At 43.7% G+C, this 18,347-nt stretch overlaps 1 protein-coding gene across 6 annotated transcripts in view; it reads left to right on the forward strand.

Moving 5' to 3' along the window:
• Positions 1–18,347, forward strand: part of CCDC90B (coiled-coil domain containing 90B) — a 152,425-nt gene that overhangs the window by 20,811 nt on the left and 113,267 nt on the right. Inside the window, exons 1-2 of one of the 6 annotated variants that reach the window (XM_085623230.1) lie at positions 2,965–3,027; positions 3,121–3,207. The exons of 3 other annotated variants lie outside the window; for them this stretch is intronic. Coding sequence is in view for 2 of the 3 variants with exons in the window: in XM_085623228.1 (XP_085479354.1) it covers positions 6,774–6,867 (94 nt within the window). In the remaining variant the exon portion in view is untranslated. Of the gene's footprint in view, positions 1–2,964; positions 3,028–3,120; positions 3,208–6,613; positions 6,868–18,347 lie in introns of those variants that run through there. 2 more of the 6 variants (XM_085623228.1, XM_085623227.1) reach the window with 2 other exon arrangements.

The following is an 18,347-nucleotide window of genomic DNA, read 5'->3' on the forward strand; positions in this document are numbered from 1 at the left end:
TTCACCAATGTTGTACAATCTGAGGAACAAAACACCATGGCACCACCCAACCCTTTCAAACCACGCAGCAAATTTATTCCTCCAGTTTCTCATAAGATTCTTGATACTTTTGAACGTTTGGTTTGTAGAGATGTGGCACTCATTAATTGTCAAACCATGAAAAACAACAACCTTTCACAGTTTGAAAGATCTCTTATCAACCAATTGGCCAACAATCCAGACATCATTATGAAGCCTGCGGATAAGGAAGGTGCTATTGTCCTTATGGACACCACCTATTATTCATCTAAAGTCAACAACCATGTACAAGATCCCAACACTTACATGGGACTTTCCCGAGATCCAACCACACAATTGGAAGACATTCTGTCCAAAATTCTCCAAGAAGCAATGGATCAGGAGTGGATATCTGAACAAACAAAAAAAATTTTGACGATCAAGAACGCGAGGAGACCTAAACTATACATGACCCCCAAGATCCAAATAAACCACCTTGATCCACCTTTCCGGCCCATAGTTTCAGGATGCGGGTCATTGTTCGAACCTCTAGGCAAATTTGTTGATCACTATTTACAAATATTCGTCCAGAAATGGCCCTCCTACATTAAAGATACCACTCACTTCCTACAACAACTGAACATGATTAAAGACAGGGACCTTTCAAATGTCCTTCTTTGCACCATAGATGTGACGTCTTTATATACATCTATTCCACATGAAGCGGGGTTAGAAGCCATTGAGTGGGCACTCCTTCAAACTCCCGAAATTGACACAGAGAGACTATTCATCCTGAAAATTCTACATTTCTGCCTCCACCACAGTTACTTCGAATGGGAAGGAAACTACTACGCACAATTAACTGGCACTTCAATGGGCTTTTCAGGAGCACCTGCTTATGCCAATACATTCATGTCACTCTTTGAATCAGAGAACATCATGTCAAACACCCTCTGGTGGAATCACACATTGATGTACTGACGCTACATCGACGACATCTTTATATTATGGACAGACACTGACACAGCCCTTGAGACTATGATCACCACACTTAATACCGTCAACCCAAGGATTCAATTCACACATAACATCCAACAAAAACAAATACATTTTTTGGACGTTCTAATTTCTAAGTCACCCAACAACCAGACCTTCGAGACTTCTGTTTTCCAAAAACCAACAGACTGTAACAGTACATTAGCTTTCACAAGCTTTCATCCCAGAAGTTTACTAAGGAACCTTCCTTATTCACAACTACTCAGAGTGAGACGTATTTGCTCAAACCCAGACAATAGCAAAACCAAAGAACAAGAATTCATACAACGGTTCAAAGAACGAGGCTATCCTGATAACATACTTAATGATTGTTTGTCACGTGCCCAACAACTAGATAGAACCAACCTATTACAACCACCGATCAAACCGACACAAGCTTGTGCTGTCTTTGTATCTAAATTCTCCACTGCATCCAAATCTATACGAGACATCATCAACACCAGATGGGAGATGTTATCTACGGAGGACGATTTTAATGACATTTTTGCTACAAAACACCTGTTTGCTTACACAAGGGGTAAAAACTTGAAATCGCTACTGTCTACACCGTCTCTCACATCCCTTACTGATGAATTCAAAGGCACCACAAAATGCAACAATTGCATACATTGCAACAATGTCATCTGCGGTAATGTATTAAAACATCCAACCTCCGGCAAATCCATGAAATTTAAACATTCGAGCAACTGTAATACCACTAATGTCATCTATTGCATCAAATGCCCCTGCGGAAAAGCTTATGTTAGAAAAATGGAAAGAAAAATCAAAGTAAGAATCACCGAACATAAAAGTAAAATCAGGAACCACAGTACCACTTCACCATTATCAACTCACTGGCATGAAACTAAGCACACCATCTCACAACTTAGATTTCAGATAATTGAAACAGTGAAACCCAAACCAGGAGTAGACATCACCCAAAAGCTTCCCCAAAGAGAAATCCACTGGATCAAATTTTTAAATAACTTGATCCCAAGTGGACTAAATGATCGCATTGATATGAGTTGCTACCTCTAAGGTTTGGTTTCCCGCTGAGACACACAATGCAGACACCACCATCATGTTTTTTATGCGCAATCTAATACTGAACTTATACCTGTATTTTGTAGTTTATTTAGCATCTGCTGTTTAACCATGCACTGCCTACAGAATTATTGTTCAACCATGGACTGCCTTTAATATCACTGTTCTTTTTGCACAGTTATATATATGTATTTCTCTATCCTTCATTTTGACTATCACCTTATGATTGCTTCTTGGAATTGTGTTCACTGTGTTTACAGCATAGCAGAGTATTTGTTCACACCGTTTTCATTATGTTCACATTTGACTCCATTTCATATACATTATTTGTACCCATCAGACCCTTCCACCTTGAGGTATCCCATGGTTCTCATGGTTTTCTTCATGGATCATCCCTTTTTTTTCCACCAAACTTTATTGTTTTTCACACTAAGCACTCCCCCCGCGTCATCCACTGTCAATCATGTCACGTTCTCAGGACCATCTGCATTCTTATTCCGTTTGATCCGCAGATTCTTGCTGCATTTTTTCTCCCTGTTTACACGGTCTCATTTCCACAGGATGCTTCGCATCACCGTCAATCTTGTCAATTCGATTCACCCTCAGTCCCATTTCCATATCCATTGGTTCACGTCTACTTAATCCGTTCGTCATCTACTCACGCCACACTGAGCTTCTTTGAGACGAGTTCCGGTTCTTTGTGCCATCAACATCACGCTCCGTTCATTTTGTCAACTTGCGGTTTTTCAGGTACTTCAGAGCTCATTCCCTGCTTTCTTCACAGACCATCGACTGGCATTTCACTGTTCAGCATCACCATTGTTTTTATGCTTGCAGATCACATGTTTACCTCCAGAGACATTTCCTTGTTTACTCTTGTTGCAGCGTAACAGCTTTTTTCTACGAGCTCCACACGGACACTCAGCGTCTTCAGTCTCATCGAGACTTCAGGTACGAGTTTTTTTCTCCCTCGCTCGCTTGGGACAGCATAGTATATTCCAACTTCCAACAAACTACAACGTTATTTCATTTTCTACCTTGCAGAACTCGAAGAGTTTTTCTTCTAAGCAATTACTGGCTGATTATTTTTGCCTCATTCCTTTCATTGTCTTACATTGTCGCCATATTGAGGTGAGCGCTTTCTCGTTCTTTTTCCCACATAACATTGGTGATACCTCACTTATGGGATTCTTTCACTGTTTCTTGCAGTTACACCAACCACTTTCATAGTGCCATGCTGACTTTCTCTTCACCAGGTTTTCAATACACGGGCCTCCTTACAACCACACTTGCTGAATTTTTCCACTTGCCCACTACATACATACTCGAATGTTTAACATTGGTAACCAATTCCCAGGTTTCACACCTCGTGTTTCCACCGTTGTCACATCAGTTTGAATTCTGTTTGCATCTTTAAAGTACATTGTCTAGATATATGCCTCTGTTTTCTGCTTATGTTTTAGATTTCCCCTGACGAAGGGATTCTACAAAATCCCGAAATGCATTGGGCTTCAACACCATGAAGACAATAACAACTTGATTGATTTTTTTCTCCTTACTGGATACCTTTGTAACTTGAATCTGATGCATTTATTTCCTCACATATTGTGAAATTAACAATATTAATGTGATGATTAAATCTTTTTGTTTTCTATTTGCTGTCATAAATTGAATGTAAGTCACTAAACACATTTTCCACTTGCAACTAAGAATCATTCATTCAAAAATTGTATATTGACAATGTATATCCAGGGATCTTTTTCCCGCCTAGTGAACAGTGCGAGGTACTAAGTGGGTTTTCCCACTTTTTTTTCTTCAATTAATCCCACATCCGTGGTGACAACGGATGTTGTACCTCAGCACCCTTATTGAAATTTTCAATATAAAATTACTTTCAATACTGCTTACAATTTGGTGTGCTCCTCACTACCTATTTTCTTCTACCTGGCATAGGCTGACCAGGCGTCCCTGATTTGCTGGGATAGTCTCGGTTTTTCAACAGCTGTCCATGTAGATTTCAGCAAATTTGGCTCATGTCCCAGTTTTTAGAGTGGGGCAACTGCAAACAGTGAGAATCACTTTTTTAGGGGTTCCAGAGCACGGTTAGTTAGCACTTGTTATAAGTAAGTAGTTTAATTAACAGGCATGACGCTGGTTTTAAAAATTACATTGTATATGTCTTCTCAGTGCCTCTTCTGTGCTGCTGAGGGCTGTCATTCTCTGCCACTTTGCTGTTGTAAAATTGTGGGCTTCCTCTATTTTTGCGAAATCTCCCAGTTGTGGGGTCCTAAGATATGGTAACCCTACTCTGACAGCATCTTACACCCCCCAGAAGACAATAGCCCCTCTTCGACTGGAAGTGCAAACAGCGGTGGGGGGCAGTGCAGGACTAAAAGGCATAACAGCTGCTCTGCACAGTCCAGCATGCGTGTGCCTCAAAGATTTAGCATGCTTTCTATCAGGGTATTCTAACCCTTTGAGGCCTGCAGCTGGACAGAGCAGTCTGAAGGTATGTTTATATGTGCAGCCTGTGTTCGTGCACATGTCATGTCCTCTCAATGTACACACGTCCTCCCTCATCCTCATAACAAGGTGTTACTTACAGATCCGTAGAGTTTTCCTTTGCTGTTAATAGCCAGGAACAGACCGCTCTTGACGTTCAGTACACTGACCACGCCCCATTCCACAGGAGAGATTTCTAGCCGACTATATCGTTGTTTTATTATTGTATTGGTTACTTTGTTATTTTCCACATTTTGAACCTTTAATTTCTCTCCTTCCAAAGGCTGCACTTTGGAATAGAAAAATGCCCCAAAAAGACGACATTTCCAGAGGGAATTTTTTTGGGGGATCCATTTCACGGAGAAACAAATAAAGGAAAGGAGAGGAAAGAGGAAGTAATAACTGTTTCTTGAAGTCAATAAGTGAGGAGGAGCAAGACAGAAAGTTAGGGAGGCAGAGTAAGAAAGTGTGTGGGGGGCCGGTGCTGGGGGCGGTGGGCAGCTGCCAGCAGCAGAGCAGGAGACGTGTACTCTGTCCTTGTCTTCCCTGGGCAGGAAGGAAGAAACAGAGTCCTTTTCCTTCTCTGCCCGTCCCGCCTCCCGAACGGCCACGAACGCCAAGCCTTATCTATAGATCTTGGCTAATTCTGGCGTCCTGGGACGCACGTTTAAACTAAAAAAGTAGGGGAACGGAATATGTTAAATGAGGGAAGTAGGGGCACGCCGTGCCCTCCCGATCCCGCCCACTTCGACCACTGGCCTGCACATAACTGCGAACTCAACATTCCAAAACAGCCTTCAGTTCATTCGGGTCTAACTCTTACATCACAGTTCTATGGAATCCATCTGGAGCCAAAAGGGTTCCATAATTTCTAATTTGCAAGACACTACAATTGAGATGCTCTGAAGACTGAAACCCCTCCCACATGATCTAGCAATGTTTATTTAATTTCATCTCATAATTTCAGACCTGAAACCTTTTCAATAGAAATAATTTACATAATTATTTTTGTTACTCGCCAATAGTCCTCGCTTGTTTTAAGTGTACGCCAGTTGTATCATATACCTGAACACAATAACAGAAAGCTCAGAAAGGCATCAAAATACTGGTTAGATAGTAATATATGGGAAGTACATAATATCAGTATACCTTGCCCTTAATTACACAGGACACGCCCCTTTTAGGACAACGAATATTTTTCATCCCACTTAAAGGGCCAGTCACACACACATAGCTCTTATTCACTGTGAAAAACCGATTCTGCGCGGATGAACGGTAATAAAATGTACCTCTGCATCCAAATATCTTTATCAAGTTGGGGCCAAACCTGTTTATTTCTCTCGAACTTTTTCCACCTTTTCTCCCTTTCATAGTGTGCCCCTTTTTTCTTACTCTTTCTCTATTTACACTCTTTTTCTGAGTTTCCCTCCATTTTCTCTTCTCCCTGCAACTCAAAGGTTGTTTTCCAACTGCATTATTCAGACACACATAACACATTCCCACGCGTTCCATTAACGAAAATAAAATTAAAAGCAGAGCACCGCGCACGAGCGGAACTGGGACACTCAGTGCCCATCGTGGTTCAAACCAAAAAATACAATAATTTCATGAAAGTGTAGAAAAGAAAGAAAGACGATGATGCGGGGTCCCTTTGCTCATTCCTGTTAGCGACAAAAGATGCTGCCTCTTTAGAAATGGCACCGTTGTATAGGCACTGGGCTTGGTTGATGGTGCCAAAAGAGAGATCGTAATAATTGCACTTTTCAAAAATAGAAGTGTTATTAAATGGAGAATATTTAACTATGTATAAAAAGATAAAACATCAACATAATTGCATGCGTTTAATGTAATCGTTGTATTATATATATATATATATATACATATTTTTGTTATTAATATATAACTTATAAAGTTTAAATATGTTATGCCATAGACTTGGCACCTTTGCATATAGCGAACGGAATCCCTTCCATTCAAAGATGGCCGCCGCATTTGAGTGCGGCAGAAGCTCCTGCCTGATATAATGTTCCTTGTGATGTGAGTGCCAGTGATGCACTCACTTTGCTGTCAGTTATATTCTCTGCCATGGTTTCCGGGAACCGGGCTGTTTGAGGGAGAACTGTAGAGAGTGGAGGTGGAAGCAGGGTTTGTGAGTTTGACCTTGTACAGGGCGCACCTCTCTCTAGCTCGCAGCCATGACAACCCTTTATCCTATTTGCAGACGTCTTTTCCAAAACTCCATGAAGTTGGTACCCTGCTGTATCCCGGCCACCCCTTCTTTGCACAGAGGTAAGAAAGGCCACCCGCGGGAGCAAACATCGGATATTTTTATTGAATGATACAGAGCTAAGGAATTTTCTCAGGCTGAATGTCTGCTGGTACATTCTACTGGGCCATGGAGTTGTTTAAGTGGTATGAAAAAGGTGGTAGAATTGAAAGAATGATAGAGGTGTTACTTACGGAGCCATTATAAAAGGTACGACATATGCTTCTAATGGTGTACCTTAATATATATGGATTTATACATTCGTAAGTAGATACTTTATAACTGAAATCAGTAGTCCGTTTGGAAAATTGCTGACAGATGGTGTTCATTGCCAACAAGTACAGCAGCTACATAAAAATGGGATGCAGAATCTCACATAGTCATATTAGAGGCCATTTAAAGTATACAGTGCAAGGCAAACCTGCTTGAAGCTGTTCAGGTACTGTATGAAATTGTTACTGGTAGAATGGGATGTGAGCTCTGGTCAAGCAGCAACCACAGTCCTTTTCAGGGTAAGGCAAAAGCAAACCCCAAATTAACCTATGCTCAACCCCCTGGTAGCTTGGTACTGGGCAGTCAGGCTTCACTCAGAGGCAATGTGTAAAGTATTTATGCAATACTTCAAACAGTAAAACAGTGAAAACCCCACACAAAAAGCTCCCATACCAGGTTAGAAAAATAGATCTTAATTTAATAAAGAACAAAAATCCAATACGTAGCACCCGAGTTATAATTTCTTCAAGAATAAAGTGTAAAATAGTGCTTAAAAGCAGAAAGTGTCAAATGCGTATATCTGGTTGGGCTCAACCAAGTCAAAGTCAAAAGTTCAGGCTGACCACAATGGAGAGCGGGTCGGATACAGTCCCAGATTAGTCCCACTGAAGTTTTACCTTCACATGTTTTGTGCCAAGAATCCCATTCGCATTGGAGAGGGTCGCGGGGAGCAAGTGGACCGTTGTCGGCGTGGCATGAACAGCAGGTCAGGCACCACGGACAGACTGGAGCTTCGCGTTGGCCGTCCTCCGTGGACTGTTGATGCTGCTGTGCTTAGAGACGAGCTGGCGGTGGCTTGCGCTGCATTTTGGTGCGAGTGCCGTGATCTTGGTGTGAATGGTCCATTCGCAGCCAAGAGGAGCCCAAACGCTTGATTGAAAAAGCGCTGAGCCACACTAAGGGTCCAGCACCTGAGAGTCACCACTTGGTGTCAGGAATTCACTGCAGCTGGGTCCAGAAGCTGGTTGGGGAGACTTTTATTTCCCTGAAGCTCAGATCAGTAGCATATCACACTAGCCCTTAAAGTCACTCTGGGGTCCTGGGTTCAAGATGAAGTTGCAACTCCAGTTCTTCTTCCCCAGGCAAGAGAGCAACAGGCAGCAGGTTATCACAGCAGGTCAGAAGTTCCTTTAGAGGTAGAGCAGCAGACTGGCAGTCCTTGTAGCAGCACAGCAGCCCTCCTTTCTGGCAGAGTATCCACAGTTCCAGAAGTGTACTGAAGAGTTGGTGTCTGAGGTCCAGTCAATTGGGTAGAATGTTCTATATGTTTCCGTTTGAAGTCACCAAGCATCCTGCTTTCACTGTCCCGGCTCCAGACTAACTAAATGGGGTATGCAGCCCTTTGTGTAGAGGCAGGACATAACCTATTCAAGTGTAAGTGGGGCTGGGTCCAGCTCCTCCCACCCATCTTCCGGGTGATGGCTCCCCCGCCACACCTAAGCTCCCCATTGTGTGTGGCTTTATAGGAGGAATACACAAACCCCAACTGTCAGCTACATCCAGTCATGTGACCCAGAGACAAGCTGCATGTACCAAATGGCTAAGGTAAGAGAATGGCAATTTTCTAAAAGTGGCATTTTCAGAATTGCAATTTAAAATCCAACTCCACCATACGTTAGGATATTAAATAGTGATTCCAGAGACACCAAACATGAACTGGTCATCTCTTCTCATTTGGAAACTACACGTAAAAAAAAATTAATAGGGCAACTCCAATGTTATCCTATGGGAGAAATAGACCTTACAGTATTGAAAAATATATGGTGTTTCTTACTACCAGGGCATGTAAAACTTAAAAGTACATGTCCTGCTTTGTAAATACATTGCACCGTGCCCTCTTGGCTGTCCAGGGCCTTCACTAGGTTTGATTCAGTGTGAGATGTCAATAGTTTTCAGCGTGTATTTTTTTCTACTGTGCTCAGACGCAGTATAAACTGGCACCAGTCAATGCCAGCATATCTTTGTTCTTATTTTGACAGTTGAAAAATTATTAAATTGTAAATTCAAGGTTAACATTGGTGACTTAAAGCCAATTTAACCGCAACACAACCTTGTGTGTTACATTCACTAATGTGAGATCTGGTTGTGAGGGTATAAGCATTGCAGTGTTCCTCGGTGGCACTCTAGTATCCACCCTCTTGTATATGTGCATGCATGTATGGATGTTTATATGTTTGTAGAACGCGCCAGAGCACGGAACATTGACAGGAGCTCTGATCTAGGTTTCTGGATATTTTATAGAGAAGCAGGCTGACTTGGAGGATTTTGGTTTCTAATTTGGAAAACAATTACATTGTTTTTCTTTTTCACCGTACTGCAGTATCTGCCTCACAGGTGAGTTAGTAACAGAAGCAGTGCAAAGATGGCTGGTTGAAGATAGGAACTTTCAGCGCAACATAAACCAGGTACATACATCATTAATCTGTGTCTGCCTGCATTGCCACGGTTCGAATCCCGGCAAGCCCACACTACCATTGGTGCTTGCAAGGTTGACAAATCAGTACCATTGGCGCAAGCAACAGCAAATACGTTATCAGTTCCAAGAGACTCCGAGAGTGAACATGTGTTTTATAAATACACGTTATGTTATTTAGTAACCTGGACTACACCTTTGAAGAGAGTTTACTGTGCTCAACTTCCACAGAAGGGATGTCTCCTTAAAAATGCATGTACAGTAACCCCTAGAAACCTGACACTCTCAAAAGTAGAAACCTCAAACAACAGAAGCCTCTCCCACCGGTACCCGAGATAAGTGGGGGTGAATAAAGGGATGCTAAAAAAAACAAAGAGTGCTATGTAGCGGTCAGCGCTGGGTGCTTTTTTTTACCTTTTGTTGGAAGAATAAATAGACGGGGGGGATTGCGAGGGTGAGAAGATACAGGGATGAGAGTGCTGGAGAGAAAAGAAACAGGGGTGGGCAGGAGGGGGTGGCAGAAACAAGGGGTGGTAGGAGGGGTCAGCAAAAACAGTAACGCGAGAGCAAAATGTAAATGACTGGGTGTGAGACAGCACGATTGTGTAAGTTACAGTTGCGTTTTTTGGGGTAAAAGGGTGTGAGGAGAGGGACTTGGATACACAGCAGCAGCAGGTCAAGAGGAGAGAGGTGATCAAAGTACTGGCAGCCAGAGAAAGCTCCAAGCAGGAAGCGCCAAAACACAAAGTGAGGTGATGGATTCTCCCTCCCGACCGGCCTTCACAAAGACAGGGTCCCATGTGGTGTCAGAAACAGTGAGAGCGGCAGTGTTTCTGGGAGGGTTTGCGCGGGGTTGCAATGCAAACATAGGGCAAATGAAACGTAGGGTGGCATGGCACAGACGTGCAGGGGGAGAATTTGCGGTAGCAAGTTAGCTGCCTGTTGGAGGTGTTGGCCTCTCGAGATGAGAAAGATTGGGGGTTATGTCCCATGTAGAAAAACAGAACCAGCCATAAACCAAGACAAAGAAACAGCAATACAGTAATAAGCCATCTGCCCTGTACCAACGGGAAAGGAAGCCACTTTGCTCTGCCAGTCTGGTGCAATGAACGCAAGGGCATTCATTGTTTCTTTTCAAAACGATAGTGTCCTTAAAAAAGAAACAGAAATTTGACCACTCTCGCACAGCCCTTGAAAAGAGGAAGTCGCTGTTGTGGAACTAGCCGATGGCGTATGGCAGGTCGGCAAGAAATCAGAAACAAGAATGTATTTCAAAACATCACCACAGCAGCATTGATGGGGTTCGGACGCCTACTGCACAGTATATTACCTGCACTGTACAGTGAGCAGCATCCGATGTGCATAGAAAACTGCTGTCGGTGCAGAAATGGTAACCTGACCCACAGGGAATGCAGCTGCCACGCAGCGCGCCGCTGCTCGCTCTCGAGAGCAAAACGCCGTGGGAGTGAACATTGGAAAGGAGGTGGGACATGCACCCGCCTTTGACCATTTGCGTGCTTTCATTATTGAAAGACACACACAAAGGCCAATCAAATGTGTGGGAGGAGTCAGACCCACTCAGAGAAGCCAAAAGAAGCCTCGCAAAGCAGCGCATGTGTGCTGGCTCAGGCTCAACCTAAAAAGGAAGGATTTGGCCTGCAAAACGTTTATCTTGTCAGGTCAAAATGGCAGTTTAAACTGCACACGCAGGCTCTGCAATGGTATACCTGAGACATGTTTAAAGAGCTAATTAATGTGGTGGCACAATCAGTACTGCATTCCCCTTGGTAGCATTTAATTTACAGGCCATGGGCACATGTAGTGCTACTTTACTAGGGAATTGCAAGTCAATTAAATATGTCAATCAGGTATGAGCCAATGTTACCATGTTTTAAGGAGAGTGCACAAGCACTTTAGTACTGGTTAGCAGTGGTAAAATGTACAGAGTCCTAAGGCCAACAAAATCTAATTCAGCAAAACATTTTGGGATAACCCTGCTGAAAGGGCTATGTCCATGTACCTTCCCAGCAAATCTCATATGTATAGATATACCTTTGGTTTCCGCCAAGAAATCATCAGCCCCAAGTAGTCCTACCTTAAACTAAGCACAGAAGATAACGATAGGCAATAATAAAGACCATTCTCATGACCAGGTCTTGGAGAGTTTTCTACAGACAACAAAGAGTGCTTATGATAATGTAAAAGCAGTGGTTCTGTCAAGGTAAGATGATAAAGAGAAACATATTCTACCTTAGTTGAAAATCTGGTCTAAAATCAGGAGAATGATGAAGAAAAGGATGCTCTTGAAAGAACCTAAGGTAAGCCTCTTTGCACACCAGAGCTCTACATTTCCCCAAGCATTTAGAAGAGGCGATGACAACCAAGGAAATTAACTTAGTCAGTTATAGTTTCAGAGTTTCTTCTTTCAAGGAATCAAAAGTGGGAGTAGTAAGCTCCTAAATAACTCACAGAAGATCCAAAAACATTGCGATCAATCTAACCTTACATCTTGAGAGTCTAAATCCCTTCATCAACTGGAGACACACGGTGACATTTTTTGAATACCCTGACAGCAAAGCAGAGAAAAACAGTATCTCCTTGACCAGATGATAACCATCGGGACAACCTGCAGTCCCTCCTTTTCCAGTTTTATGGAGAACTCTGGTAATCAAGGGGAATGTGTGAAATGTGATATAAGATGCTGTGGCTACTGTAAAGGGGGGCTGTCCTAGTCTGAGAACTAAGAACCGCTTTCTTTGGAGCAGTACATTTATTGGAAGAACATTTTTTCTAGTGGAAGCAAACTGATCAAATCCCAGCCTCCCAAATCTACTGAAAGATTATTAGACCTGGGTTAAACTATATTTTGGGTGTGAACTTCACACTCCGGGATCTTTGTGCACATTTCTTGTCCTGTCCCTAGGATGCAAGTTGCTTGTAACAAAATATTCTCTTTTGTCCCCATGAAGATTCCAAGATCTGGGTGCCTTTCTATCTATTCCAGTAAGCAAGTCTATGAGATTGAAATACCTTCTAGACTGTTGAACTGTCCCTGCAGGGTAAAAGTTTTGTGCTTTCCTGATGTGAAAATAGACTTTGTCTGTGGAATGATCCCATTGTGTCACACAACGTTTCATAGTGGCTTTTGTGGTTAAAACAAGTGGCATTAGAGATTCATTATCCTTGGAGTAAAAGCACTAAAAGACCATAAAATGACAAACTAGGAGTTTTGAGGTGCATCTTTATCCTAGGTACTGTAACGATACAAGATACTGTCTCCCCTTGTGTCTGGAACCAGATGAAACCAAAGCTGTCATCTTAACTGGATAGCCCTTGGTCAGTAATGACAAATCCTTTGAATGACCCATGTCACCTGAAAATTCAGACAGATTTTTCTAAGGTTAGCTTATAGCTGATTAATTGCATTTGAGTGCATACTTAATGGGATTCTGCTGATGCTTCGGACAGCAACGAGTTGTTTCTAAATCATCCAGGTATTGTTGTCCATTTATATCATTAGAATGCAGGATTCCCAGCAGTGGTTCCATGGTCTTGGAAGCAGTTCTCTAGTACACTTCAGACAAAGGCCCTTTATTCGAATTCCATGATACTTCATAAGCTCTCTGCAGAGCCCAAAAAGATTTTGTTCAAGAAAGGGAGCTTCGAGAGGCATGGTCTGGCAGCGCAAGTTGGCATCCGCCATCTCGTGGTGCTCCTGTGCTGCACCGACCATCCTGACCCATCTGGGCGCTGCTAGGGCCTGCGGTGCTGAACAACCGTCCCGAAAGACCGAGGGGGCTGCGGGGGTACTGGAGTCCTGTGATGTAGCTCCCGAGGTCAGTGAAGGTTGCGTCCCTGGAGGGCCTGCGGGCCCTAAAATGGTGGACGGAGAGCTCCAGAGGAAGGGAGCCGGGCCCGGATCGGGACGGCTGTTTGGGGGAGTGACCCAGACACCAGGGTAGATCCTGGCTGTGGTGGTCCCCATTGATGACACGAAAACCCTGAGGGAGTGAGGAGGCGGGTCCTATTCAGACTGGGATTAGCCATTTTTAGGTCTCGCCTGACGTTAGCAGCGTGCAAGCGCTGCTCTCGCCATGCGAGGGCTTCTTGTAATCAATACGGTTTCGGAAGGGGACTTGAAGCCCCGCCCCCTCTTCCCATTGGCTTGCGTCACAGTTTAGGCTAAACGCTGGCATTCTATTGTTAAGGAGGCTTTTTAGTCTCTCCTTGTTGACGCCCTGTCCACTTTTGGCCCCGCTCAACCGGACTGGATCTTTTACTGGCAGCAGTATACAGACTTTTAATTATTAGCTAAGCTCTTTTCTTTTTTTTCCATTCGTGTAATGTGTTGCAATAACAAGCGGCCGCGCTTGTTTTGACTCCACTCGCGATGCCCTCCACCCACCACCATCAGCCTATCTGTCCCTTTTATGTAATTCACTTTCAGACTGTTTGGGACACTCGCGACCGCTTGTTTTCCTACCCGCTAATTATTTTCAGCAATTTGTTCTTTATTGGGTTTGTCCTACTTGAAGCAGGACGACGTGCTTTAAGATTCAGCACACGCACCGCGCTTTCACTTTCGGACTGTTTGGGACACTCGCGACCACTTGTTTTCCTACCCCCTAATTATTTTCAGTAGCAGGGCTCGAAAAATTCACTCGACCTCTCGCATTTGCGAGTCAGATTAATTCAGGACGAGCTATTTTTAGGTCCTACTCGCCCTTACTGGCGAGTAGGAATACAAACTGACACTTGACCTCTGCCTCTGAAAACAGGGGAAATGTGACAAGATAGCAAGATGTAAAGGCATCTTTATTGCTCACAAAGTAAATGAGCAATAAAAATGCTTTAAAATCTTGTTAACGTCACATTTGCTCAGCTTTTAGATTAGAGGTCAAGTGCATTTCAGTTTGGTCCAGGAGATTTTGTAGGTTACTAGACCTGCAGGTCTAGTGCATTTTCTATGATTTCTACCATAACGTGACCAACCCTGTATTGGTACAGTAATAGGAGCTCATTTCTATTAGAGTTGCGCGAACAACGTGGATAAACAATAATGTTTGTAGCCGAGTAGGGAAAGTGGTTTGTTAATACGCAGGGCTGCTAATTATTTTAAGCAATTTGTTCTTTATTGCATTTGTCCTACTTGAAGCAGGACAACGTGCTTTGTTTAGATTCAGTGCGTGCACCGTGCATTCACTTTCGAACTGTTTGGGACACTCGCGACTGCTTGTTTTGGTAGCCACCACCTTCTGAACTTGGAAGGTTTCGCATTTCATTGGACGTTGCCTTAAAGCTAAGACTGTGTTTGTTTTAGCGCTTTCGAGCTCAGTTTTCACCACGTGCCACCCACATCTTAAAGACTTCAGACAGATGAAAGATTGTATCCGCCATTGCAGGAGCTCTGCAGTTGGTACATTCATCCACTGAGCTATACAGCAGTTTGACCCCGGGTGAGAATGCCTTGGTGGTCCCGAGGGCTGTAAAACCTTTTGGGGTTCTCCGTTGGGCAGGTGTTAGCGCATCTCACGTGATGTCCTCAACGCTTGTTGGTCACAGTTTGCGTGCAGTTTCCTGAGCAGTAAAATGCCTTCCGTACACACGGCTGCGACGCACGTGCACTCCAGATGTACATGAAACCCCTGGAGGGCGCCGAAAGGAACGATGCCCTTTGCAGCAGTCAGGAGCAGGCGTCACCTAGCCGGTAGGATGTTTGCTATAGAAGAAGAAATACACATCCCCATTTGATTATCAAAATGGTGTGATCCTGGCATTCCTGGGAAATTACTTCACGGTCCAGTAAAGGGAGCATTTAACACACGTTAGTACCAGTATGAAGAGCGATATAAAATCTAGGCTGGGTAGAAGCAGCGTCGCGGCCCAGGAGCGTCGGCGTCCTAGTGCGGGCCCTCTCAGTGTTTGTTTAGGGGCTCCTACTTAAGCTCGCTGTAGCTTCTTGGGCGTGGGCTCGATCGTGAAGTGCTTGGCTGGCGCAACAGAGCTGCGCACCTCTTGTTTTAGGCCGAACGGCGCGTAATTACGTGCCGTGGTTTAATTGAGGCTTGTTGTCTTTAACCGTGCACCCCTTTTAGGGGTACTGTGCTCCCAAGAACATCCCAGGATCGGCCCAGTTGGCGCAACCTAAGATGGCCCATGGGTCTGTGCAACTGCATCAGTAATGTGCCCTACAGGTAAATGTGTTCTTGTGTGCCCCTACAATGGGTATTACAAAAAATGCAATAGGTCTCGCTTTTCATTAAGTTAAAGCCATTTGCTTTGCTATACAATACCATTAGCAAAGCAAATAGCTTTAACTTAATCAAGGGCGAGACGTATTGCATTTTCAATGCTTGTTTTCAATGAGAACACATTGTGATCGAGACCCTGGGGATGTAGTAGGTGGCAGTGAGATTAAGTCTTTAAAGGCCCTACAGTATTAGTATGTTGTCGCTGAGACCTCCCAGTTTAAATACTTGCAATTTACACACGCTCTCAAAGGAAACAAAACCCTGGTTTGAACCTCCCTGCATACTCCCCCATTGGGTAAGTAAGTGTGGGGAGAAGCACCTGCTCTCAAAGCGTCTCTCGCCTCTGCCGCATTATAAAAATAATGCCCTGGACAATCTGGGGACACTGCGGAAGAAATGGGAAAGAGACGTTGGGGCCATTGAGTATGCACCCCAGAGAAGTGGCCATTAAAGCCACCCACAAGAACCATTTGGTGGGGAACGGGTGGTGTAGGGGATGCCCTAGGAAATGTAAAAAAAATGAAGGCACTGGAGGGCATATCATGGCTTGATGGATGGCTTTGATGAATCCCCAGGAGCTGGGAACTTTCCATAATGATGCCGGACAAGGAGGGGGTATTGGGTGGTTGGCACCCGGGATGCTGCCAGAAACTCTTGCTAAAATACTGAGAGGTGGGGCAGAGGGCGGGCCACCAATTTCAAGGACTGGCTAACAGACTTGATATTTTGTAAGTACCAGTTATCGACTTACTCAGAGCTTCTGCCAGCCACATCCCGCCCCAGGGAAATCTGGGAGCCTCTGGTGGAATACCTGCGGGTGCTCCCGGACTGAGGCTGTGCATGCTTGCTTGGCTGACAGGAGTCGGCCCATGGGCCATGGCCCTTTGGGGGGGAGGCGGGGGACTCAACTACATGTAATTACCCTGCTAACAAGAGTCGATTCATGAACAAAGTTGAAGATATTGATACAAATGCTATATTGTACCTGCAATTACTGGAGACTTGTTTTCACTTAAAACCTCTCATGGAAATGTATGTTCGGAATCTGATGTAGATATTACATTATAGCATGACAAGTAGATGTATATTCGCCCATTGTATTGTGCTGTGCATCCGTAAGATATATTGTGCCAAGCATTGCCTGTATGTAAGTTAAAGAACTCAATAGAAAAAAGTATCTCTGTTTCAAGCCACGGTTTGGATAAAGCTTGGTCTGGAAGCAGGCAATTGAAGATTTCTCTAGTTCTGGTTGCCAATTCTGGTTTTTACACTGCTGGGGGGGGACGAGGGACACTGGCAGTGACATAGACTGGTAATGGCTGAAAATATCTACAAAGCTGGTTTCCCATCTGCAGACAAGGCAGGAATCCCCAGCTCCTCGAATCACAGATTGGACCAAAGGTGCTCCACCTCAGCTCTCATTAATTCTTGCATACCAGAAGATTATGGTTCCTGGACCTTCTCTGATCCTTCCTTGGGTCCTCCATGGATCATCCAATTCTAGTTTAGGGAACATCTTTTCTAGAACCACATTGATTGTTTTTGAAGCGCCACTTTGGAATTTTCCACTGATACAATTTTATGCATGTGAGTAGGCATAAGTCCTCAAGCAGCAGAAGGGAAACAGTTGGAAGAAGAGGCAGGATGCAATAAAGGACATTAAGCTGCCTTGCTGGGGGAGAGGGCTGGCCCATGCCTCTCTTAAAAGATAACCTGTGCCAACGGGCAGACCACTAGCCTTACAACGATCAAGAATGTCCTTATCAACAGTCTGACTCTTCAGATGGGGGCATGTGACCCAAGATCTAACCCCGCTCCATAGATGAACGAACAAACAATGAACATTGACCATCACCGAGAGATACGGAATGAGGCAGCTCCTTATAGTGGCCTGTATTTCTTTTTGTTATGCCAATAATTGTCTCAAAGGATTTATATTAGATTTAAAGATCTAAGCTCTGTTATTGTGATGCCTACTGTAAAAGCACATTTTAATGACGATGATTGCTTTGCTATCCGTGGAAAAAAGAGAAAAGCTTTAGAAAGAAATTAAGATAATCTGGGACTTCCAATTACTGAATACGTCTGTTGGGGATGCAGAGCAGGTGAGAGTGTGCAGATGTTTTTGGAGATGGAGAGTAGGTTGTGGGAAGAGAAAGATCTATATGTTGGAGGTGTGACATATGATGCATACTGTTTATTGTGATGGGGTATGTCAGTTTGGTTCTATCTGCGCATGCAATGTTCTAGCTGACATGTAAAGTAGCATCTGACCATGTTTATGGTATTTAGGGTATTTATAGAACTCTGACCTGTACACAAGTGCTTTACATGGGACAAGGGATATCTTAGATCGAATGCAGGTTACAGAGGCACAGATGATAATTTACAATACAGAAAACAATAACAAAGGGAGGGAGTTAAGAGGAATTTAGGTAGAATCTTCCTCCTGTCAAGCTTTTTATAAACGATGTGATTCTACCCTGTAACAGTGAAACTTATTTTTAATTTGTAGTTTTTTAGTGAAAAAAGTGTTCCATGAGATGTCATGGGAAGGCACTAAGTC

The sequence above is a fragment of the Triturus cristatus genome, chromosome 8 (assembly GCF_964204655.1).
Source record: "Triturus cristatus chromosome 8, aTriCri1.1, whole genome shotgun sequence".
Lineage (NCBI taxonomy): Eukaryota > Metazoa > Chordata > Amphibia > Caudata > Salamandridae > Triturus > Triturus cristatus.